General features: G+C 43.9%; 1 protein-coding gene across 3 annotated transcripts in view; it reads right to left on the bottom strand.

Moving 5' to 3' along the window:
• NCAPG (non-SMC condensin I complex subunit G) overlaps window positions 1–19021 on the bottom strand; it is a 281872-nt gene that overhangs the window by 30882 nt on the left and 231969 nt on the right. For 2 of the 3 annotated variants that reach the window (XM_070757387.1, XM_070757388.1), the window contains exons 19-20: window positions 17143–17311; window positions 16231–16311 (exon numbers count right to left, since the gene is read on the bottom strand). In XM_070757387.1, the coding sequence (XP_070613488.1) occupies window positions 16231–16311; window positions 17143–17311 (250 nt within the window). The remainder of the gene's footprint in view (window positions 1–16230; window positions 16312–17142; window positions 17312–19021) is intronic. The other variant, XM_070757390.1, reaches the window with a different exon arrangement.

Raw genomic sequence — 19021 nt, 5'->3', positions numbered from 1 at the left:
AGAAATTTGGAAACCAGCCTTAAACAAAAAAAAAACTTCAAAAAAATCACCATGTCAATCCTTCTAATAATTATGATTTTGGAATTTTGAAATTTGAAAACCAGCCTTAAACAAAAAATACTTCATAAAAATCACCATGTCAATCCTTCTAATAATTATGATTACGCCAACCAATCAGATCACTAAAACATAATCACCCAATCTATTTGCTACATTCAAACCAAATCTCCACCCCCACACTATATACTAGGAAGAAATGACAGTTGCAAACATTCCATTTTACAACAACACGAAGCTTGGAACTTCAGCCTGATGATGGTGAATGTGATTTCACCGAAACGTCGCATAGGCATGCAAAATATTACACAGGGCAAAACCCGAACTCAGAACAATCTACATATATATATTGAGAGGGGTGGGCATTGGATTTGGTATTGTGTACTGTACTGTTTTTTATTATTGTTTTTTATTATTGTTGTGAGCCGCCCCGAGTTTGCGGAGAGGGGCGGCATATAAATCCAATAAACCTAAACCTAAACTATATACTAGGAAGAAATGACAGTTGCTAACATTCCATTTACAACAACACAAAGATTGGAACTTCAGCCTGATGATGGTGAATGTGATTTCGCCGAAACGTCGCATAGACATGCAAAACATTACACAGGGCAAAACCCGAACTCAGAACAATCTACATACATATACCCGTGAAAATTTACGAAAACAAATATATATATATATATATGTATGTATGTATGTATGTATGTATGTATGTATGTATGTAGATTTTTCTGAGTTCGGGTTTTGCCCAAAGGCAGCCTAGGACACACTATCTACCAAAAGAAAACCCATACCAACCGTTATCTAAATGCACACTCACACCACCACCCCGCACATTTTACATTTTACAACAGCACGAAGTTTGGAAACTTCAGCCTGATGATGGTGAATGTGATTTCGCCGAAACGTCGCATAAACATGCAAAATATTACACAGGGCAAAACCCGAACTCAGAACAATCTACATACATATACCCGTGAAAATTTACGAAAACAAATATCTTACCTCTACGGGGAGGACACTTTCCTACTGACTAGGACCTATGAAAAACTTGAAGTCAGAAAAGCCTCCATCTTATGTGATCTCACATTCCTACGCAACTGCAGGGACAAAAGAATAATTCCCAAATACTTCCAACTAAAATTCCACCCAAAAACCCCAACCATTGAGAGGATCCTAAAAAGAACTGAATTAGCCCTAATCAGAAATGAACTCCACAAAAAAAAATTCATACTTGATGAAATCAACAAAAGTCTACTCTCTCTTCACCTTAAAATCAGCAACCAATTACACCCTATACTCTGGGATAAATTCAAACAAATATCAATCTGGAGAGCAGAAACAGAAACCCAATATAAGACAGACACACATAATAAAAAACTCCAAAAACTAGAAATACAGCAGAAACCCAGCCCTCCACAACAACTTATGACCAAAACAGTACATAACATATCAGACAGGATACTCACCACTACAGAAACCAATATTCTTTCAAAAGGATTCAATTTTGCAATAACCCCAAAACGTATACCAACTGAAAATATCATATGTGGAATTGAAACAAATCTAAATAAAATAAACCCAGATACAGCCAACAAAATCAGACTTAAAGTCACTAATATTCTCTGCTCTAGTAAACCTCCTAAAAGCAATATACAAAAGGAGGAAAGAGATGCACTTATCAATTTGAAGAAAGACAATCATATAACCATCCTCCCAGCTGACAAAGGAAACTCCACAATAGTGATGAATACAGCAGACTACAAAGAAAAAATGACAACTCTACTACAAAACCCAGCCTACAAACTCCTAAGCACAGATCCTACCACCTACCTAGAAAAAACTACCAAATCCAAAATCAAGGCCTCTCCCATCAGCGAAGAAATCCAGCAAAAAATCATCCCCAGAGAAAAATCTTCCATATGTCCAAAACTCTATGGCCTTCCAAAAAACACAAGGAAGGAATACTTCTCAGACCAATAGTCAGTTCTATAGGCTCCCCTCTACAAAACCTTGCCAAATTTTTAGCCAAATACCTTCAACCATATACAGAAACTATTACCTCACATGTTCAAAATTCATTCCACTTTATACAAATAATAAAAAAACAAAACCTACAACCCGATGACCTACTTGTGAGTTTTGATGTCGTGTCCCTTTTCACACAAATACCTATTAAAGAAGCCTTGACAGCTATCCAGGACAAACACAAACCCCCCAAATATATCCTAGACCTTACCAACCACTGCCTGACCAATACATACTTCATCTATAATGAACAAAGATATAAACAGATAGAGGGAGCCCCCATGGGATCACCTCTCTCACCGGTCATCGCCAACCTCTATATGGAATATTTCGAAAATAATGCATTAGAGCAATCCAAATACAAACCTAAACTTTGGCTGAGATATGTTGATGATACCTTTGTAATTTGGCCACATGGTAAGAAAAAACTAGACATTTTCCTCACACATCTTAACAGCCTACACCCCAAAATACAGTTTACTATGGAAACAGAAATCAATGATCAACTTCCCTTTCTAGATGTACTGGTCTATAAAAAACCCAATGGCAGCCTAGGACACACTATCTACCAAAAGAAAACCCATACCAACCGTTATCTAAATGCACACTCACACCACCACCCCGCACAAATCACCTCAGTGGCCAAAACTCTCATCACCAGAACCAAACGCTTAGCTGACCATGAGCACTTAAAAACTGAATTGAACAAACTCAAAGATGTATTAATTTCTAATGGATTCGAAGAGAAAACAATCACAAACCTAATCAAAAAAGAGACACCCCCCCCAAAACAAGATCAAGAACAGGACAATGGTACCACCATCCTCCCTTACATCAAGGGCACCACAGACAAAATTAGTAAAATTCTGCACAAACATAACATCAAAACTTCATTTTGCACCAACCAAAAAATATCTAATATCCTAAGGAGCCCCAAAGATAAAATCCAATTGGAATACCAAGGAATCTATGAAATCCCTTGCAAAACATGTGCAGCCACATACATTGGACAAACCAACCGAAGAGTAAGTGCACGCCTTGCAGAACATGTGAATGCAGTTAAAAAAGAAGAAAAGACTTCCTCCCTTGTCCAGCACATTAAAAAAACAGGGCACGAAATTGACTTTGAAAAAACTAAATTACTTCACAAAACAGAGAATTTATATAGAAGAATTGCTCTAGAAGCCATAGAAATTGAGAGGAGCCCCCTTTGCATAAATAAAAGAGATGAGACGTCCCGCCTACCAGAAATTTGGAAACCAGCCTTAAACAAAAACACTTCATAAAAATCACCATGTCAATCCTTCTAATAATTATGATTACACCAACCAATCAGATCACTGAAACATAATCACCCAATCTATTTGCTACATTCAAACCAAATCTCCACCCCCACACTATATACTAGGAAGAAATGACAGTTGCAAACATTCCATTTTACAACAGCACGAAGTTTGGAAACTTCAGCCTGATGATGGTGAATGTGATTTCGCCGAAACGTCGCATAAACATGCAAAATATTACACAGGGCAAAACCCGAACTCAGAACAATCTACATACAGTACATATACCCATGAAAATTTACGAAAACGAATATATATATATATATATATATATATATATATATATATATAAATAAATAAATAAATAAATTAGTAGTACATTGTTACAAAATCACCAATATTCTTCCAAGATGATTTATATATATGTATGTATGTATGTATGTATGTATGTATGTATGTATGTATGTATGTATATATATATATATATATACAGTGGAACCCCGTCTTACGAACTTAATTGGTTCTGGGACAAGGTTCGTAAGGTGAAAAGTTCGTAAGATGAAACAATGTTTCCCATAGGAATCAATGAAAAAGCGAATAATGCGTGCAAGTCCAAAACTCGCCCCTTTTGCCTTATGACAACCGGCATTCTGATCCTTGTTTGGGGACAGGGGGAGGAGGGAAGGGGGACACAGCAGAGGCTGCGTATGGAGCTTTGTGGGTGATTAACACACGTGGGAAGCTGCCTTGCAGCTTGTCAGCCGGCAGGGCTTACACCCTCCTTGAAAGTGTTTTCGGAGGTGGCAGCAAAGGGGAATCCGGAGCTTCGGCTTCAGACAAGGCTCCCTGGCTCTCACTCTGCTGTGTGTGTATGGGTCCCTGAATGCCGGTAGAGAACAGGGGGAGGTTCTTTTCCTTCCCCTTTGCTCAGGGGGACCAAGCCTCTGAGCTCCGGTCCTCAGCGAAGCGCAGGCAATGGAGACGCGGTATAGAGAGAGGTCAATCTGTCAACTAAAGAAGAGGAAAACTGGAGCGCTGGGGGCTCTGAGGATGGCAGGGGGGCACATTTCTTCCATCAGGTTTGGGGCTGCGTGGTTGTTTAGTGCCCTGAAAACTTCACGAGGAAGTTGAGATACGGGCACTCACAGCCTCCTAATCCCCCCGTTTCTTTAAGGCTGCCCCCATCTCTGGCAAGGGAGGGCAAGGGGTGGCTGGCTCTCCTACCCTCCTCTCATCTCTGCTACAATACATTTTCCCTGCAGTTGATCCAAGCGCTGGCAGGGAAGGAACAAATTTCAGGCGTCCTGGAAACCTAACAAAAAGGGGCTGGTAGAATAATCATTGGGAGTGGGCTGTCCTGTACAGGCTCTCACAGCCTCCTCATTTACACCCTCCCCCGTTTCTTTAAGCCTCCCCCTCTCTCGCAAGGGAGGGCAAGGGGTGGCCGGCTCTCCTACTCTCTCGGCTCTGCTACGTACATTTTCTCTGCAGTTGATCCAAGCGCTGGCAGGGAAGGAACGAACTGAAATGCGAGTCAGGAGTCCTGGAAACGTAACAAAAAGGGGGCTGGTGGAATAATCATTGGGAATGGGGTGTCCTGGAAGTTGGGATACAGGCTCTCCCAGCCTCCTCATCCCCCCCCCCCGTTTCTTTAAGGCTTCCCCTCTCGTGTGCAAGGGAAAGCAAGGGGTGGGAAATGCGAGTCAGGAGTCCTGGAAACGTAACAAAAAGGGGGCTGGTGGAATAATCATTGGGAATGGGGTGTCCTGGAAGACCCGTTGTACCTACCTGAATGGTCTTCTCGATGCACTGGAAGGAGAGTCCAACATGGGTATTTAACCAATCCTATTGGTAGAGACTGAGTAAAAATTAACATAATAATAGGCACCGCCCCCAGCAGTCTCCCATGAGCCTCAGTTTTAAAAACGAATAACCAATGAAAGAGGATAACCAAAATTATTGAACAATGAACAAGTCCAACCAAGCCAACCCAACGTCCGGAGTCCCTAACCTTCAACTACCGGGTGGGTTTGGACTCTCCTTCCAGTGCATCGAGAAGACCGTTCAGGTAGGTACAACGGGTCTTCTCCACTGCATCTGGAAGGAGAGTCCAACATGGGATATACCAAAGCTCTCAAAGCCCATGGGAGGGAGAAGGTCTGATTAGGGACTTAGGAGAAACACAAACTTTCTGAAGGACTCGCCTGCCAAAAGCCGCTTCCGCAGAAGCGAAGGAGTCCACTTTATAATGCTTAATAAACGTGGTAGGTGCTGCCCAGGTTGCTGCTCTACAAATGTCTTCGATGGACGCTTGTGTCGCCCAAGCTGCTGAAGCAGCCGCACTCCTGGTGGAATGAGCTAATATCCCCTCTGGAGGGGTATGCCCTCCCGCCTTATAGGCCTCAGAGATACATTCCTTAATCCACCTACTAATAGACTTTGCCGATAGTCCTAGCCCTAATCTAGCCTCAGAAAAGGAGATAAACAGAGTTTCTGACTTCCTGAACTGTTCCGTTCTCCTAATGTAAATCTTCAAAGCCCTCCTGACATCTATCTTATGCCATAACAACTCAGATGGATGAGTTCCATGAGTGCAGAAGTCAGGTAGGATTAGCTCTTGCTTCCTATGGAACACCGAATTTACCTTCGGCACAAAAGAAGGATCCAACCTAAGTACCACTCTGTCCGGATAGAAATGGCAGAGATCTGCTCTTACGGATAATGCTGATAACTCTGACACCCTGCGGGCGGATGTGATCGCAACAAGGAAGGCCGTTTTCAAGGAAAGTAACCTGACTGGTATAGTCCTCAGCGGCTCAAAAGGAGGCTTAGTCAACGCTTGTAGGACCAGTGTAAGATCCCAAGATGGAAATCTCCTGACTGGAGGAGAATGTTTATTTGTGGCTCCCTTAATAAAATCCCGAACCCAAGTATGTTGTGCTAACGTTCGAGACTCTGATGTCTGGATCATGGTAGATAAAGCAGCTACCTGTCTCTTCAAGGTATTAGGGGCCAGACCCTGCTCTACCCCTACCTGTAAAAACCCCAGAACATCCAGAACAGAAGCCACCCCAGGATCAATAGAGTGTGTAGTGCAAAATTTACAAAAGGCTGTCCAAGTCGCCTGATAAATTCGAGAGGTCGATGGACGCCTAGCTGCCTGCATAGTAGCTATGACCTTCTCCGGTAAGTTACATTGTCTTAGTCTATGCCTTTCAAGTGCCATCCTGTCAAGTGGAGCCATTGGGGGTCCGGATGATGAAGGTTCCCCTGGCTGAGAGAGATGGCCTGGTCCGGAATCCTCCACGGGGGTGACACTGAGAGCGCCATCAAGTCGGCGAACCACGGACGTCTCGGCCAGTAAGGGGCTATTAAGAGTACTTCCGCCTTCTCCTGGAGGATCTTTTCCACCACCCTCGGGATCAGGTTTACAGGTGGGAAGGCATACAGAAGTCCCGGGGGCCAAGGTATCCACAAGGCGTTCGTTCCTTCCGCTCTCGGGTCTGGAAACCTTGTGAAGAACCTCGCGAGTTGAGCATTCTGGCTGGTGGCAAACAGGTCTACCAGGGGTATTCCAAACCTCTGGGTCAGCTGTGTGAAGAGTTCCGGGTCGAGCTTCCACTCGGACGGGTCCAGAGTCGCCCTGCTGAGCCAATCCGCCTTGGTGTTGCTGATCCCGGCGATGTGTTCCGCAGTGAGGGATGCTAGGTGAGTCTCGGCCCAATTGAAAAGCCGTGTGGTCTCCTCCATAAGGCGGTGCGACCTTGTGCCCCCCTGGTGGTTCAGGTGGGCCCTGGTCGCCACATTGTCTGTTAATATGAGTATATGTCTGTTTTCTACTATGGGGGCAAAGGCTAGGAGGGCTAAAAATACAGCCCTCAGCTCTAAGAAGTTGATATTGACTGGGGACAGGTCTTCCAATGTCCAGATGCCCTGAGCCATGTGACGGCCCAAGTGAGCTCCCCATCCGTATAAACTGGCGTCTGTGGTAAGGATGAGCCGATCCTGTGTTCTGAAGGGCGAGCCTCCCTGGATCGCTCCGGTGGTCCACCACTGTAGGGATCTTGCGACTGCCCTGGGTAACTTGATTGATCTGTGTGAATGGCTGATCCTGGCCCTCTGGGCCGGTAACAGGAACCACTGAAGGCCCCTGATATGATGTCTGGCCCAGGGTACAATCCCGATGGCGGACACTAGTGTCCCCAACACCTTTGACAACAGTGCCAATGGAACCCGTCTGCGACGGGTCAGGTCGGTAACAAGACGGTGGATATTCTCTTGTCTCTCGGGAGAGAGAGATACGGTACCTGTTATGGTGTCGATAATGGCTCCTAGATGTTGAAGTCTGGTAGCGGGAACCATCTGGCTTTTTTCCAAATTGATGGTAAAGCCATGGGCTTCTAGTATCCGCACCGTCCTGGACAAATCCTCCCTGGCCTGACTGGGGGACCTGGACAAAATAATTATGTCGTCCAGGTAGGCCATCAGTCTGATGGAGTGTGACCTTAGATGTGCCGTCAACGCATCCAGCAACTTGGTAAAAGTTCGCGGGGCTGAAGATAGGCCAAAGGGCATGGCCTTGTACTGGTAGTGAATGCCCTCCGAACAGAATCTGAGGAATTTCCGATGAGCCGGGTGTACCGGTACATGTAGATAGGCCTCTTTCAGGTCTATTGAGGTAAGTAGGTCTCGAGTCCTGATTGAAGGGAGTATGGTTTGTAAGGAGTGCATGTGGAATCTCCTGTACTTTATAAAGACATTCCGCTGCTTTAAGTTCAGTATCATTCGATATCCTCCTGACGCCTTGGGCACGAGGAAAATTCGGGAATAAAATCCCCTTCCCTCCTCCACTGGGGGCACCTGTTCGATGGCCCGTATCTCCAGTAAATGTGCCACCTCTTTGTGGATTAGTTGTCGCTTCTGAGGGTCCCGGATTACCGGGCAGTGTACAAAACGGTAAGGGGGCTGTCCTATGAATTCTAGTTGCAGTCCGTCCGACACGGTGGCTAGCACCCACCTGTCTGAAGACGTCATCCGCCACGAGGGACTGAAGTGTTGTAATTTCCCTCCCATCGGCAGACTCCCGGCTGAGTCATTTCGAACGACGGAAACCTCTCTGACTGTACCCCCGAAAGGGCCGCCTGGGCTGCTGGTAACCCCTCTGTCTGTCCTGGAACGATCCGCGGTCGCTCCGGAAGGGTTGTTGTGTATATTGATTCTGGCTGAAGGGCCGCTGTGTCTGTCCAGAGCTGGTAGATGCGTCCCAGCGAGGGTTCTGACGTCTCGTGTAAGGAGTAAACCTCCTATCCTGGCGCCTGTTGGATCTAGGTAGGACCTTCTTCTTGTCCTTGTCTTCAATTAAGACTTTATCCAGGATCTCCCCAAAAAGCATAGAACCTTGCAATGGGGCTGAAGCCAAGCGCCACTTCGACTTCAAATCAGCTGGCCAATTACGTAGCCACAGAAGTCTACGCGAGGAGAGTGTGGTAGCCATGCCTCTGCTGGCGAACTTAGCCGCGTGGAGGGTCGCATCGGCCGAAAACTCTGCTGCCGCCAGCAACTTACTTAAATCCTGGCGTAATCTACCCTCCTCCGGTCCAATCCGTGACTGCATTTCTTGGAGCCACATTATTGAGGCTCTGTTGAAGAAGGAGGCCGCAGCAGCTGCCCTGAACCCCCAGCCAGCCATCTGGTGGGTTTTGCGCAACAGGGTTTCCGCCTTCCTGTCTTCAGGTTTTAGGCTCTCTCCCGTCTCGGAGGGAACCAGGGCACTGGAAACCAGTGTCACTACTGGTTGGTCAATGGGAGGGAACTCCAAAAGTTTCTCCACCTCCTCATCAAACGTATAAAATTTCCTCTCCAGGTTAGACGGTCCTTGGGCCGCTGCGGGATATTGCCACGGTTTTTTGACTCCTTCAATGAAAATGTGGGAAGCCGGAATAGAATCAGTCTCGGGTTGGGGCTCCCTAAGCAGAGAAGCTGAAGTCTTACCGGCGTCTTCTTCTGTTGTTTTGGTTCCCTGGAGGTTCATTACTTGTTTTGCCTTAAAAAGCAAGGTCCTAAACAATGCTGGTTTAAAGAGACCTGCTACAGGCTGTTGTTCTGGCGGGTTCTCATCCTCCGAGAACTCGTACTCCTTGTCACTGTCCTCGCCAAAGGCCGGTTCTTCTGATAGGGACCCCAGCCCCGAGGGGGGCGGTGCTGGCCAAAGGTTTCTTGACTGGGGTGCAGCTCGGCGTACATACTGGCTTGACCCTGCGTTCACCCCTTGCGCATAGACCTCAGCCATCAACTCCTGCATATCTGCGGGCATGTGCTGCCAGGACCCCTGCTGTGACCGCAGGCCGGCTGCCGTAGGGGTGAACGTGGCTGAAGGGGCCTGTGGGCCTCTTTGGGCCGGCCCCACTGACTCAGGTCGTGTCCAAGACGGAGTTGGTGAAGGTGCCACCTGAGGTATTGAAAAGAACTGTCCATCTGGTGACCAATCACCCTCCTGGAAGGCCCCCGTGTGCCCATAGGCTGATTGTGGGGTCATGGGATCAGGAGTGGGTACCTGTCTCTGAGTCAGGGACACCACTGAAGGGGAGGGCTGCAAGGCTGCCTCTAATTTCTTCTCCAGCGCTTTTATGCGCTTTTCTGCCTCCTTAAGTGAGGCTGCCGAGGCTGGAGACTGGGAGGTCTTGGACTTCTCCTTAGCCTTCCCCTTTTCCTTTTCCTTAGGGGCTACTGGTGACCCCGCTTTGCTTTCTCCGGTTTGTTTATCCATTCTACTCACTATTAGCAATCTGCTTTGATCACCGAGCTCGAAAACCTCTTTTTGCACCTCGTCACGTCGAACAAAATGGCGACCGGCTACCCCTTGTTGTTGCGCTTGCGCTCTAGAGCCCAAAGCTCCTTTGGCGCCTTACAGCTGCCGGAAGTCCTTCCGGCCGACGCTCTTATAGCTCTCTTGGGGGCTACCCAAGATGGCGGCGCCCAGCGTTTTCGCGGGCTTTCTCGCCCTTCCCAAACGCTTCGCCGCTCGAAACTCGCCTTTCGCCGCTTCCCCGACGTCCTTAAACCTCCTGGGGACCTCTCGGCTCCTGCCTCTTCCGAGGCTCTGCAGCGTTCCCGGCGGCGGCGGCGGTACCAGCGGCCTCGCCGCTTCACAGCTGATCGGGACTCCGCTCTTCTTACGGAGTCCCTTGGGGTGCCTTCCGTCTCGGGCCTCCCAGTGGGGGGGGGCGGACCCCCCCACCTTCGGCCCGCAGCCCTCGTTTGACCGCGGAGGCCAGTGACTCCGGGCTGAGTTGCTCCTCTTGGGGGCAGATCCCACGGAGGGAAACAGCCCCTAAGGAGATTGGTGGGGGTGTTGTCCTCGGAGGACAGAGACCCCTGCCTCCAACGCTGTTCCAATCTGGAAAGGAGACAAAAACAACACATTAAACATGGTAAAAAACATTTATTTTACTCTAAGCAAACTCAGTATGACTCTACTCTTGGACTGAGTTTTTAAAACTGAGGCTCATGGGAGACTGCTGGGGGCGGTGCCTATTATTATGTTAATTTTTACTCAGTCTCTACCAATAGGATTGGTTAAATACCCATGTTGGACTCTCCTTCCAGATGCAGTGGAGAAGTTGGGATGCAGGCTCTCCCAGCCTCCTCATTCCCCCCCTCCCTCGTTTCTTTAAGGAGTCTACGGAGAGGGGCGGCATACAAATCTAATAAAGAAAACTTAAAGAAAGGGGGGGAATGAGGAGGCTGGGAGAGCCAGTATCCCAACTTCCAGGACACCCCATTCCCAATGATTATTCCACCAGCCCCCTTATTGTTACGTTTCCAGGAATCCTGACTCGCATTTCCCACCCCTTGCTTTCCCTTGCACACGAGAGGGGAAGCCTTGAAGAAACGGGGGGGGGGGGGGGGGGAAATGAGGAGGCTGGGGGAGCCTGTATCCCAACTTCCAGGACACCCCATTCTCAATGATTATTCCACCAGCCCCCTTATTGTTACGTTTCCAGGACTCCTGACTCGCATTTCCCACCCCTTGCTTTCCCTTGCGCACGAGAGGGGAAGCCTTAAAGAAACGGGAGTGGGGGGAATGAAGAGGCTGGGAGAGCCTGTATCCCAACTTCCAGGACACCCCATTCCCAATGATTATTCCACCAGCCCCCTTATTGTTACGTTTCCAGGACTCCTGACTCGCATTTCCCACCCCTTGCTTTCCCTTGCGCACGAGAGGGGAAGCCTTAAAGAAACGGGGGGTGGGGGGAATGAAGAGGCTGGGAGAGCCTGTATCCCAACTTCCAGGACACCCCATTCCCAATGATTATTCCACCAGCCCCCTTATTGTTACGTTTCCAGGACTCCTGACTCGCATTTCCCACCCCTTGCTTTCCCTTGCGCACGAGAGGGGAAGCCTTAAAGAAACGGGGGGTGGGGGGAATGAAGAGGCTGGGAGAGCCTGTAGCCCAACTTCCAGGACACCCCATTCCCAATGATTATTCCACCAGCCCCCTTATTGTTACGTTTCCAGGACTCCTGACTCGCATTTCCCACCCCTTGCTTTCCCTTGCGCACGAGAGGGGAAGCCTTAAAGAAACGGGGGGGGGGGAATGAAGAGGCTGGGAGAGCCTGTATCCCAACTTCCAGGACACCCCATTCTCAATGATTATTCCACCAGCCCCCTTATTGTTACGTTTCCAGGACTCCTGACTCGCATTTCCCACCCCTTGCTTTCCCTTGCGCACGAGAGGGGAAGCCTTAAAGAAACGGGGGGGGGGGGGAATGAAGAGGCTGGGAGAGCCTGTATCCCAACTTCCAGGACACCCCATTCTCAATGATTATTCCACCAGCCCCCTTATTGTTACGTTTCCAGGACTCCTGACTCGCATTTCCCACCCCTTGCTTTCCCTTGTGCACGAGAGGGGAAGCCTTAAAGAAACGGGGGGGGGGGGGGAGAGAATGAAGAGGCTGGGAGAGCCTGTATCCCAACTTCCAGGACACCCCATTCCCAATGATTATTCCACCAGCCCCCTTATTGTTACGTTTCCAGGACTCCTGACTCGCATTTCCCACCCCTTGCTTTCCCTTGTGCACGAGAGGGGAAGCCTTGAAGAAACGGGGGGGGGGGAATGAGGAGGCTGGGGGAGCCTGTATCCCAACTTCCAGGACACCCCATTCTCAATGATTATTCCACCAGCCCCCTTATTGTTACGTTTCCAGGACTCCTGACTCGCATTTCCCACCCCTTGCTTTCCCTTGCGCACGAGAGGGGAAGCCTTAAAGAAACGGGGGGGGGGGGAATGAAGAGGCTGGGAGAGCCTGTATCCCAACTTCCAGGACACCCCATTCCCAATGATTATTCCACCAGCCCCCTTATTGTTACGTTTCCAGGACTCCTGACTCGCATTTCAGTTCGTTACTTCCCTTGCAGTGCTTGGATCAACTGCAGGGAAAATGTACGTAGCAGAGCCGAGTTAAAGACATGGCTTTCCAGGAGCCTCCCGAAGCAGAACGCCAAACCCGAACTTCCGCTTTCGGCGTTCGGAGGCTCCTGGGAAGCCGCCCGGCTATTTTAAAATGTGACCGCCGGGCTGGGGGGCTTCCAAGCACCCCGCCCGAACCCCGAACTTTTGCCAAACTTCCGGGTTCGGGGTTGGGGGGGGTGCTGGGAAGCCCCCCAGCCCGGCAGTCACCTTTTAAAACAGCCGGGCGGCTTCCCAGGAGCCTCCGAACGCCGAACCCGGAAGTTCGGGTTTGGCGTTCGTAACTCGAAAAAAGATCGTAAGAAGAGGCAATTTTTTTCTGAACCCCGGGTTCGTATCACGAGTTGTTCGTAAGACGAGGGGTTCGTATCTTGAGGTACCACTGTATATATATATATATATATATATATGTGTGTGTGTGTGTGTGTGTGTGTGTGTGTGTGTGTTTTCGTAGATTTTCACGGGTACAGGTATGACGGTCTTGGTATATTCGGGTTTCTTCCCGTGTAGGATTTGGAAATTTCTGGCAACGTTTCGACGAGGTCTCACTCGTCATCTTCAGGCTGGTGTTTCTGTCCTTCTTCACAGGCGAACACAGCGAGACCTGAGCTGCACTGTGTTCGCCTTAGAACAAGGACAGAAACACCAGCCTGAGGATGACGAGTGAGACCTCGTCGAAACGTCGCCAGAAATTTCCAAATCCTACACGGGAAGAAACCCGAATATACCAAAACCATTTCAAGGCAGTTAATTTATTTATAGCCGACAACTATATTCTGTATGTACATGTACTATTTGGATTCAAAAGTTGAAAAGCTTGAAAACCAATAACAAGAGATTTAAGGATGATATGGTTGTCATCTATTGGTAGAGACTGTACTCGTGAGAAAGTTCTTCGAGTTGGAATTTTTTGTTTACTTAGACTCGACCTTCATGAAACGTGCTATCTGGATTAAACCTGGTTGTCTCTGCATAAAGGGGAAAAAAGCACCTGGTTGGCTTTTATGTAGGCTGTTGGTTTAAGCAGCTGGACAAAATTAGTCATTCCTTACGTAAAGGAGAAGGAGGAATTAAGAGAAATAAGAGACTTGTTGGATAAACTTCGCTTGGAGATTTCTGAGGATATTTAAAGGTTTCCACCGTGAAATGAGATTAATAATTGACATTGGAACTCGAATAGGATTACAAATTGGAGATGGCAAAGAGGACATTGATAACAGTTATAATGGACTTGACGAATTTGGAATTGCAGCAGAAAAAGCAGAAGAACCTGAAGTGGGAATAGAAGATGTACCTGAACAAGATGGACTTGAAATATATAAAGAGACAATCGCTGAATGTGGAAATAATAACAATTTTGGCATTAAGGATGGAACAATTGGGGGATATACTACATATCTTTTGGATGGTGTGTGGGTTACATGCTGAGGTGGAACAAGAGAAATCTGGGGGGTAAAATTATAGAAATTTCTGAAAAACGTTTGGTAGATGAAGATATGTTTTAAATGATGAGTATATTAAATGATATGCCCATGTCTTAAATGATGAGTATATTAAGTTAAGCACTGGCAAGGGAAATTATAAGCAAGGCTATCAGATTTTGTCATTTTTAAGAGGAATGGGAATTAAAGATTGGGAATCTGTAAAGAGTGGTGTTTTAAGGGGAACTTTCTATGTAAAGAAGAGATGGGTGAGGAAGAAGAAGAAGAAGAGTAAAATGAAAATGAAAAATAAAAAGAAGAGATATAAAAAGATGGGAGAGACAAATGTTAAATATAGACAAGGAAAAGGGCTCTTTGAAAATGGCTGATTGTATTCAGAATATTTTATAATAGTTTTTAAAATTTTAGTAATTACTTTTAGATTCATTTAACAGTAGTAGATTTTATGAATTTGGATAAAATTTACAAGTAAATAAATAAAATTAATATATTAAGGTGATTTAAGTAGGTTTATTTTAGATTTCTAAGGATTGCTTAATTTGGATAAATGTGCTTAATGGGGTTCATGGATTTGAAAATAAAAGTATCTGTTTTTATAGCTTAATTTTTGTTTATTAATATTGTCTATTACTATATTTCATCAAACCCCACTTAATAAAAAGTGGGGTTTGATGAAATATAGTAATAGCATAATAGGTAATGAATTTATTTATTTATTAGATTTAAATGTTTGTATTTGTTTGTTTCTTAAATTGATAAAGTATGTAATTTTCATAGTGATAAAATTAGATATAAGGATTTTTAGTTTGTTTTTGAGATTTTTACTATATTAGGTTAAGCACTGTTAAGGGAAGATATAAACAAGGTTAATAGATTTTGTCATTTTAAAAAGGAATGTGAATTAAAGAGTGGGAATTTGCAAAGAAAGGATAATTTAAGGGAGACTTTTTCTGTAAAGAAGAGATGGGTGAGGAAGAAGAGTAATATGAAAATAAAAAATAAAAAGAAATTATATAAAAAGATGGAAGAGACAGATATTGAATATAGACAAGGAAAAGGGCTCTTTGAAAATTGGCTGATTGCATTTTGAATATTTTATAATATTTTATAATAACTCTTTTTAAATCTTAGTAGTTACTTCTTGATCCATTTAGCAGTAGTAGATTTATGAATTTGGATAATTGAAATATATTAAGGTGACTTAAGTAGGCTTAATTTTGACTTCTAAGGTTTGTTTAATTTGGACTAATGTGTTTATAGATTTTGTATATCAAAGTATTTGTTTTTATTACTTAATTTCAGCTTATCAAGAGAGGCTTGATGAAATATAATAATGGCATAAGTAATGAATTTAAATGTTTATATTTATTTGTTTTTTTAATTGATAAAGTATATAATTTTTATATTGATAAATTTAGATATAAGGGGTTTTAGTTTGTTTTGAGATTTTTACTAGAGGGAAGAAGGCACTATGGCTTTGACATTAAGATTATAAGATCTGAGGGATTTAGATTTTACAAATGTTTAAGGAATATTAATGATGGACTTAATTGGACATTAATTGAGATTTATCTGGATGACAAAATTAGAAAGAAAGGAGTAAGAGGTGTGTGATGATAACCGAAATTAAATAGATGGGATTTAAGAATGTATAATTTGATTATACAAAATATACTAGTCAAAAACTATTTTATTATAACAAAAGAGAAAGCATATGATTTTTTGTATTATATGATGTGGAATAAAAAAATAAAAAAATTACTCTGAAAAAAAAGAGAAAGCCAATGTCACTTCAGTAAAGTCAAAGTAGTTCCAAAACTGAGTGTCCATGTTTTTTTTCTTAATTCATCGTATGCATACACTCACATATGCCCTTATTTTAGTCAGAAAAACACTTATGAGAAAACTTTACAAAGCAAAAGTATATTTGTTTCAGAGGATTATTACCTTTTGTTGCTCTGTTTCTTGTAGATCTTGGCTCTAGAGGTGTGTTCTCTGTGTCTAAAATGGGAGTGATTACTTTATCACCTATTTAAGACAATATATCATCAAACAACTTGAACAAAATTAATGCCTATGTTGCTATTCTAATCAGAGCAAGTCATGATACAGTAATTATAATGCAGAACATAGCTCCTGATTTTGGGAATGCAAATACAAGGAAATTTCTCCCTTCCACTACCCTGTTTCCCCCAAAACAAGACATCAACTGATAATAAGCCCAATCGGGCCTTTGAGTGCATGGCAATAAGGCCAAGTGCTTATTTCATGGTTCAAAAAAATATAAGATGGTCTTATTTTCAGCAATACATGGTAGCTTCTGAGACAAGAGTACCAGTCAAGGCTACGTGAGTCATTTGAAGTTATTCAGAGTACTCTTCTAATATCAAGAAAAACACAAAATTTGTAGTTTGCACAAGTTATTCTTTTAATTAAAGGAATAGTAACCATATTCCTAGTCAGTAACTTCAAAACACCCCCCCTGAGTTCATCATTAGGTGTTGACCCAGGATGGTTGGAGGGCACACAAATATATAAATGAATGAAAGAATCTGCTCCACCTCCATCTAAACCTATTTCCCAAACAGTATGAGTCAATGACTTTGTAAGGTCCTGCCTCTCACTCCTGTTCAAGAAAGCATGGACTCTTAAACTTTAGCATTTCAAAAGGAAACTTTTATTGCAAGGAAGTAAATGCAAGACAATGCAAAGCAAGATCTGAGTGTCCATGATAAGGGTACCATGTAAAAATGGAGTAATTCTCCCACCCTAACACACAATTCTCTCCCATAGCCCATTTTCCACCCTATCTAGATATTATCCTCCAAAGAATTCAAGAAATACAGTACAGTATGTTACCTTCCTTATTCTGACCAGTGGACATACATGATTTACTGCAGTCCAAATTATTTTCAGCTCCTTCTGCAGTGTCTTTTTCTTTTGAAACATGTCCATCAACAGGGCTTCCTTTGTTTAAGTTGTTCTTCACTTTTTCAACCATTTTTAAAGACATTTTATCTTTTACTTTCTGTAATAGAGAAGTCAAGAACAGCTTATTTTGAACTGTACATAATGGGCATTTGTTGATCCTCGACATGTGTTGGTGCTGGAATTTAATGTTGGGCTAAGAAGTTCATTAACAAATAGAAATGCAAATAATCTCTCTCTATGAATAGTATATTACTGCAAATAATATGAGATAATTTTATTAATATTTGAAAACCACAGAAATAACTCAAAACTGATTCTTGGAATCTGTGAAATACAGTCAAAGGCTGGTACAAAATAAATATAATTCCCCATTGAAGATTTTCAGGTTTTTTATGTGATTCTCTGACTTAGGGCCTTCTCAAACTGAGAATAGGAACTGTGATGGGAGGGAGAGGAGGGTTGCAAGCAAATTTGAATGGAATGCTCTTGGCCAGCAGCAATCCCTTCAACTCATTGAGTTGAAGTCAAGAATCCAGTGAGGGTGTGTGTGTGTGTGGAGCTGCATCTAGAACGCAATGGGTGGTTTCCCTCCATGTTCTTGGGAGGGCAACCGAACTGCGGCAGCTTGGGTACCCAATTTTGGGTCAAAACTAACTTGGGGGGGGGGTCAGTGAAGAAAGGGAATTGTCTGGTGCACCACAGGGTCATCGCAAAAATCAGGCCAGCTCCCTGACCAGCAGCCATTTTTTGGAAGTGACATGTCACCATCAGTTCCAGAAGCAAAGCAGCACTAGAGAGCTAAAGCAAGATTGATGTCATCCAGGTAAGAAGTCTTTTTTCCTGTTCAATTATTAACTTTGGGTGCCTTGAACGAACTGGAAGAGGCTAAATTTTAATTTGGAGTGAAATTTAGCGAGAAAAGAGGTCCGGAAGCAGTGGAAGAGACTACTTCCGATTTGACTGCGGGAAAAGCAAAAGGAGATGGAGACCTCTTTCCTAAAAGGATTTTCTAAGTTGTGTGCCTTGAGGAAAGAAAAAGTTTGTTTTTTGGGCGGCTGAACTTTATTAAGCCTATGGGTATATTGTTTATGTGAATTTGGAATGTTAATTTTTAGATTTTGTAGTTATAAAATAATTAATAGTTTTTTCTGAAAAATATTGCCACCTAGTTAACAAGAGTAATAATTATCCTAGGCTGGAACTTTGTTGTGGCTTTCAAATCTATTTTGACCTTGGAAACTGTGTTGCTTCTCAAAATAGAGACATCTGGCAAAGAAGCAACAACTGATTGTTATTGCTGTATTTTTATCAACATATTTGCATGAAAGAGGTTTTTTTGTTATCAACAGATGTCCGTTTTACAAAAGCGAAACTAGATTGTTTTTTTACTTTGAGTTTCCTTTTTTCAATTTTTTTTAATATAGCTGAGACTCTTTTTTAATTAGAGAATTAAAATGAAAGTGGACTGAAGTTTTATTTTAGATCCCTTTTATGTTTTTTCTTTTTTTTTCTTGGCCTGACTACTTTTCCTTGTTTTGCCAACGAGCTGGGCGAATTGTGTAATAGTATGTTGATTTGTTTTTTGATTTTCTCCTTTTTCCTTCTTTGATAATAATAATTTTTGGAGTACTTTTTATAATTGGAATTTGTTGTTGTCATTTTTGGAATAACATGATTCTATAGTTGCTTTCTCTTTTTCTTTTTCCCTTTTTCTTTTGGGACTATTTTGACTGGATTATAAATACTTTTTGTGGATGTTGATTTTGACAATGGATACCTATACCCATTTTGACTGGATTACAAATAT

This window comes from Erythrolamprus reginae, chromosome 7, assembly GCF_031021105.1.
Source record: "Erythrolamprus reginae isolate rEryReg1 chromosome 7, rEryReg1.hap1, whole genome shotgun sequence".
NCBI lineage: Eukaryota > Metazoa > Chordata > Lepidosauria > Squamata > Dipsadidae > Erythrolamprus > Erythrolamprus reginae.
The sequence above is the reverse complement of the archived record's forward strand: the minus strand, read 5'-3'. Positions and strand labels throughout refer to the sequence as shown.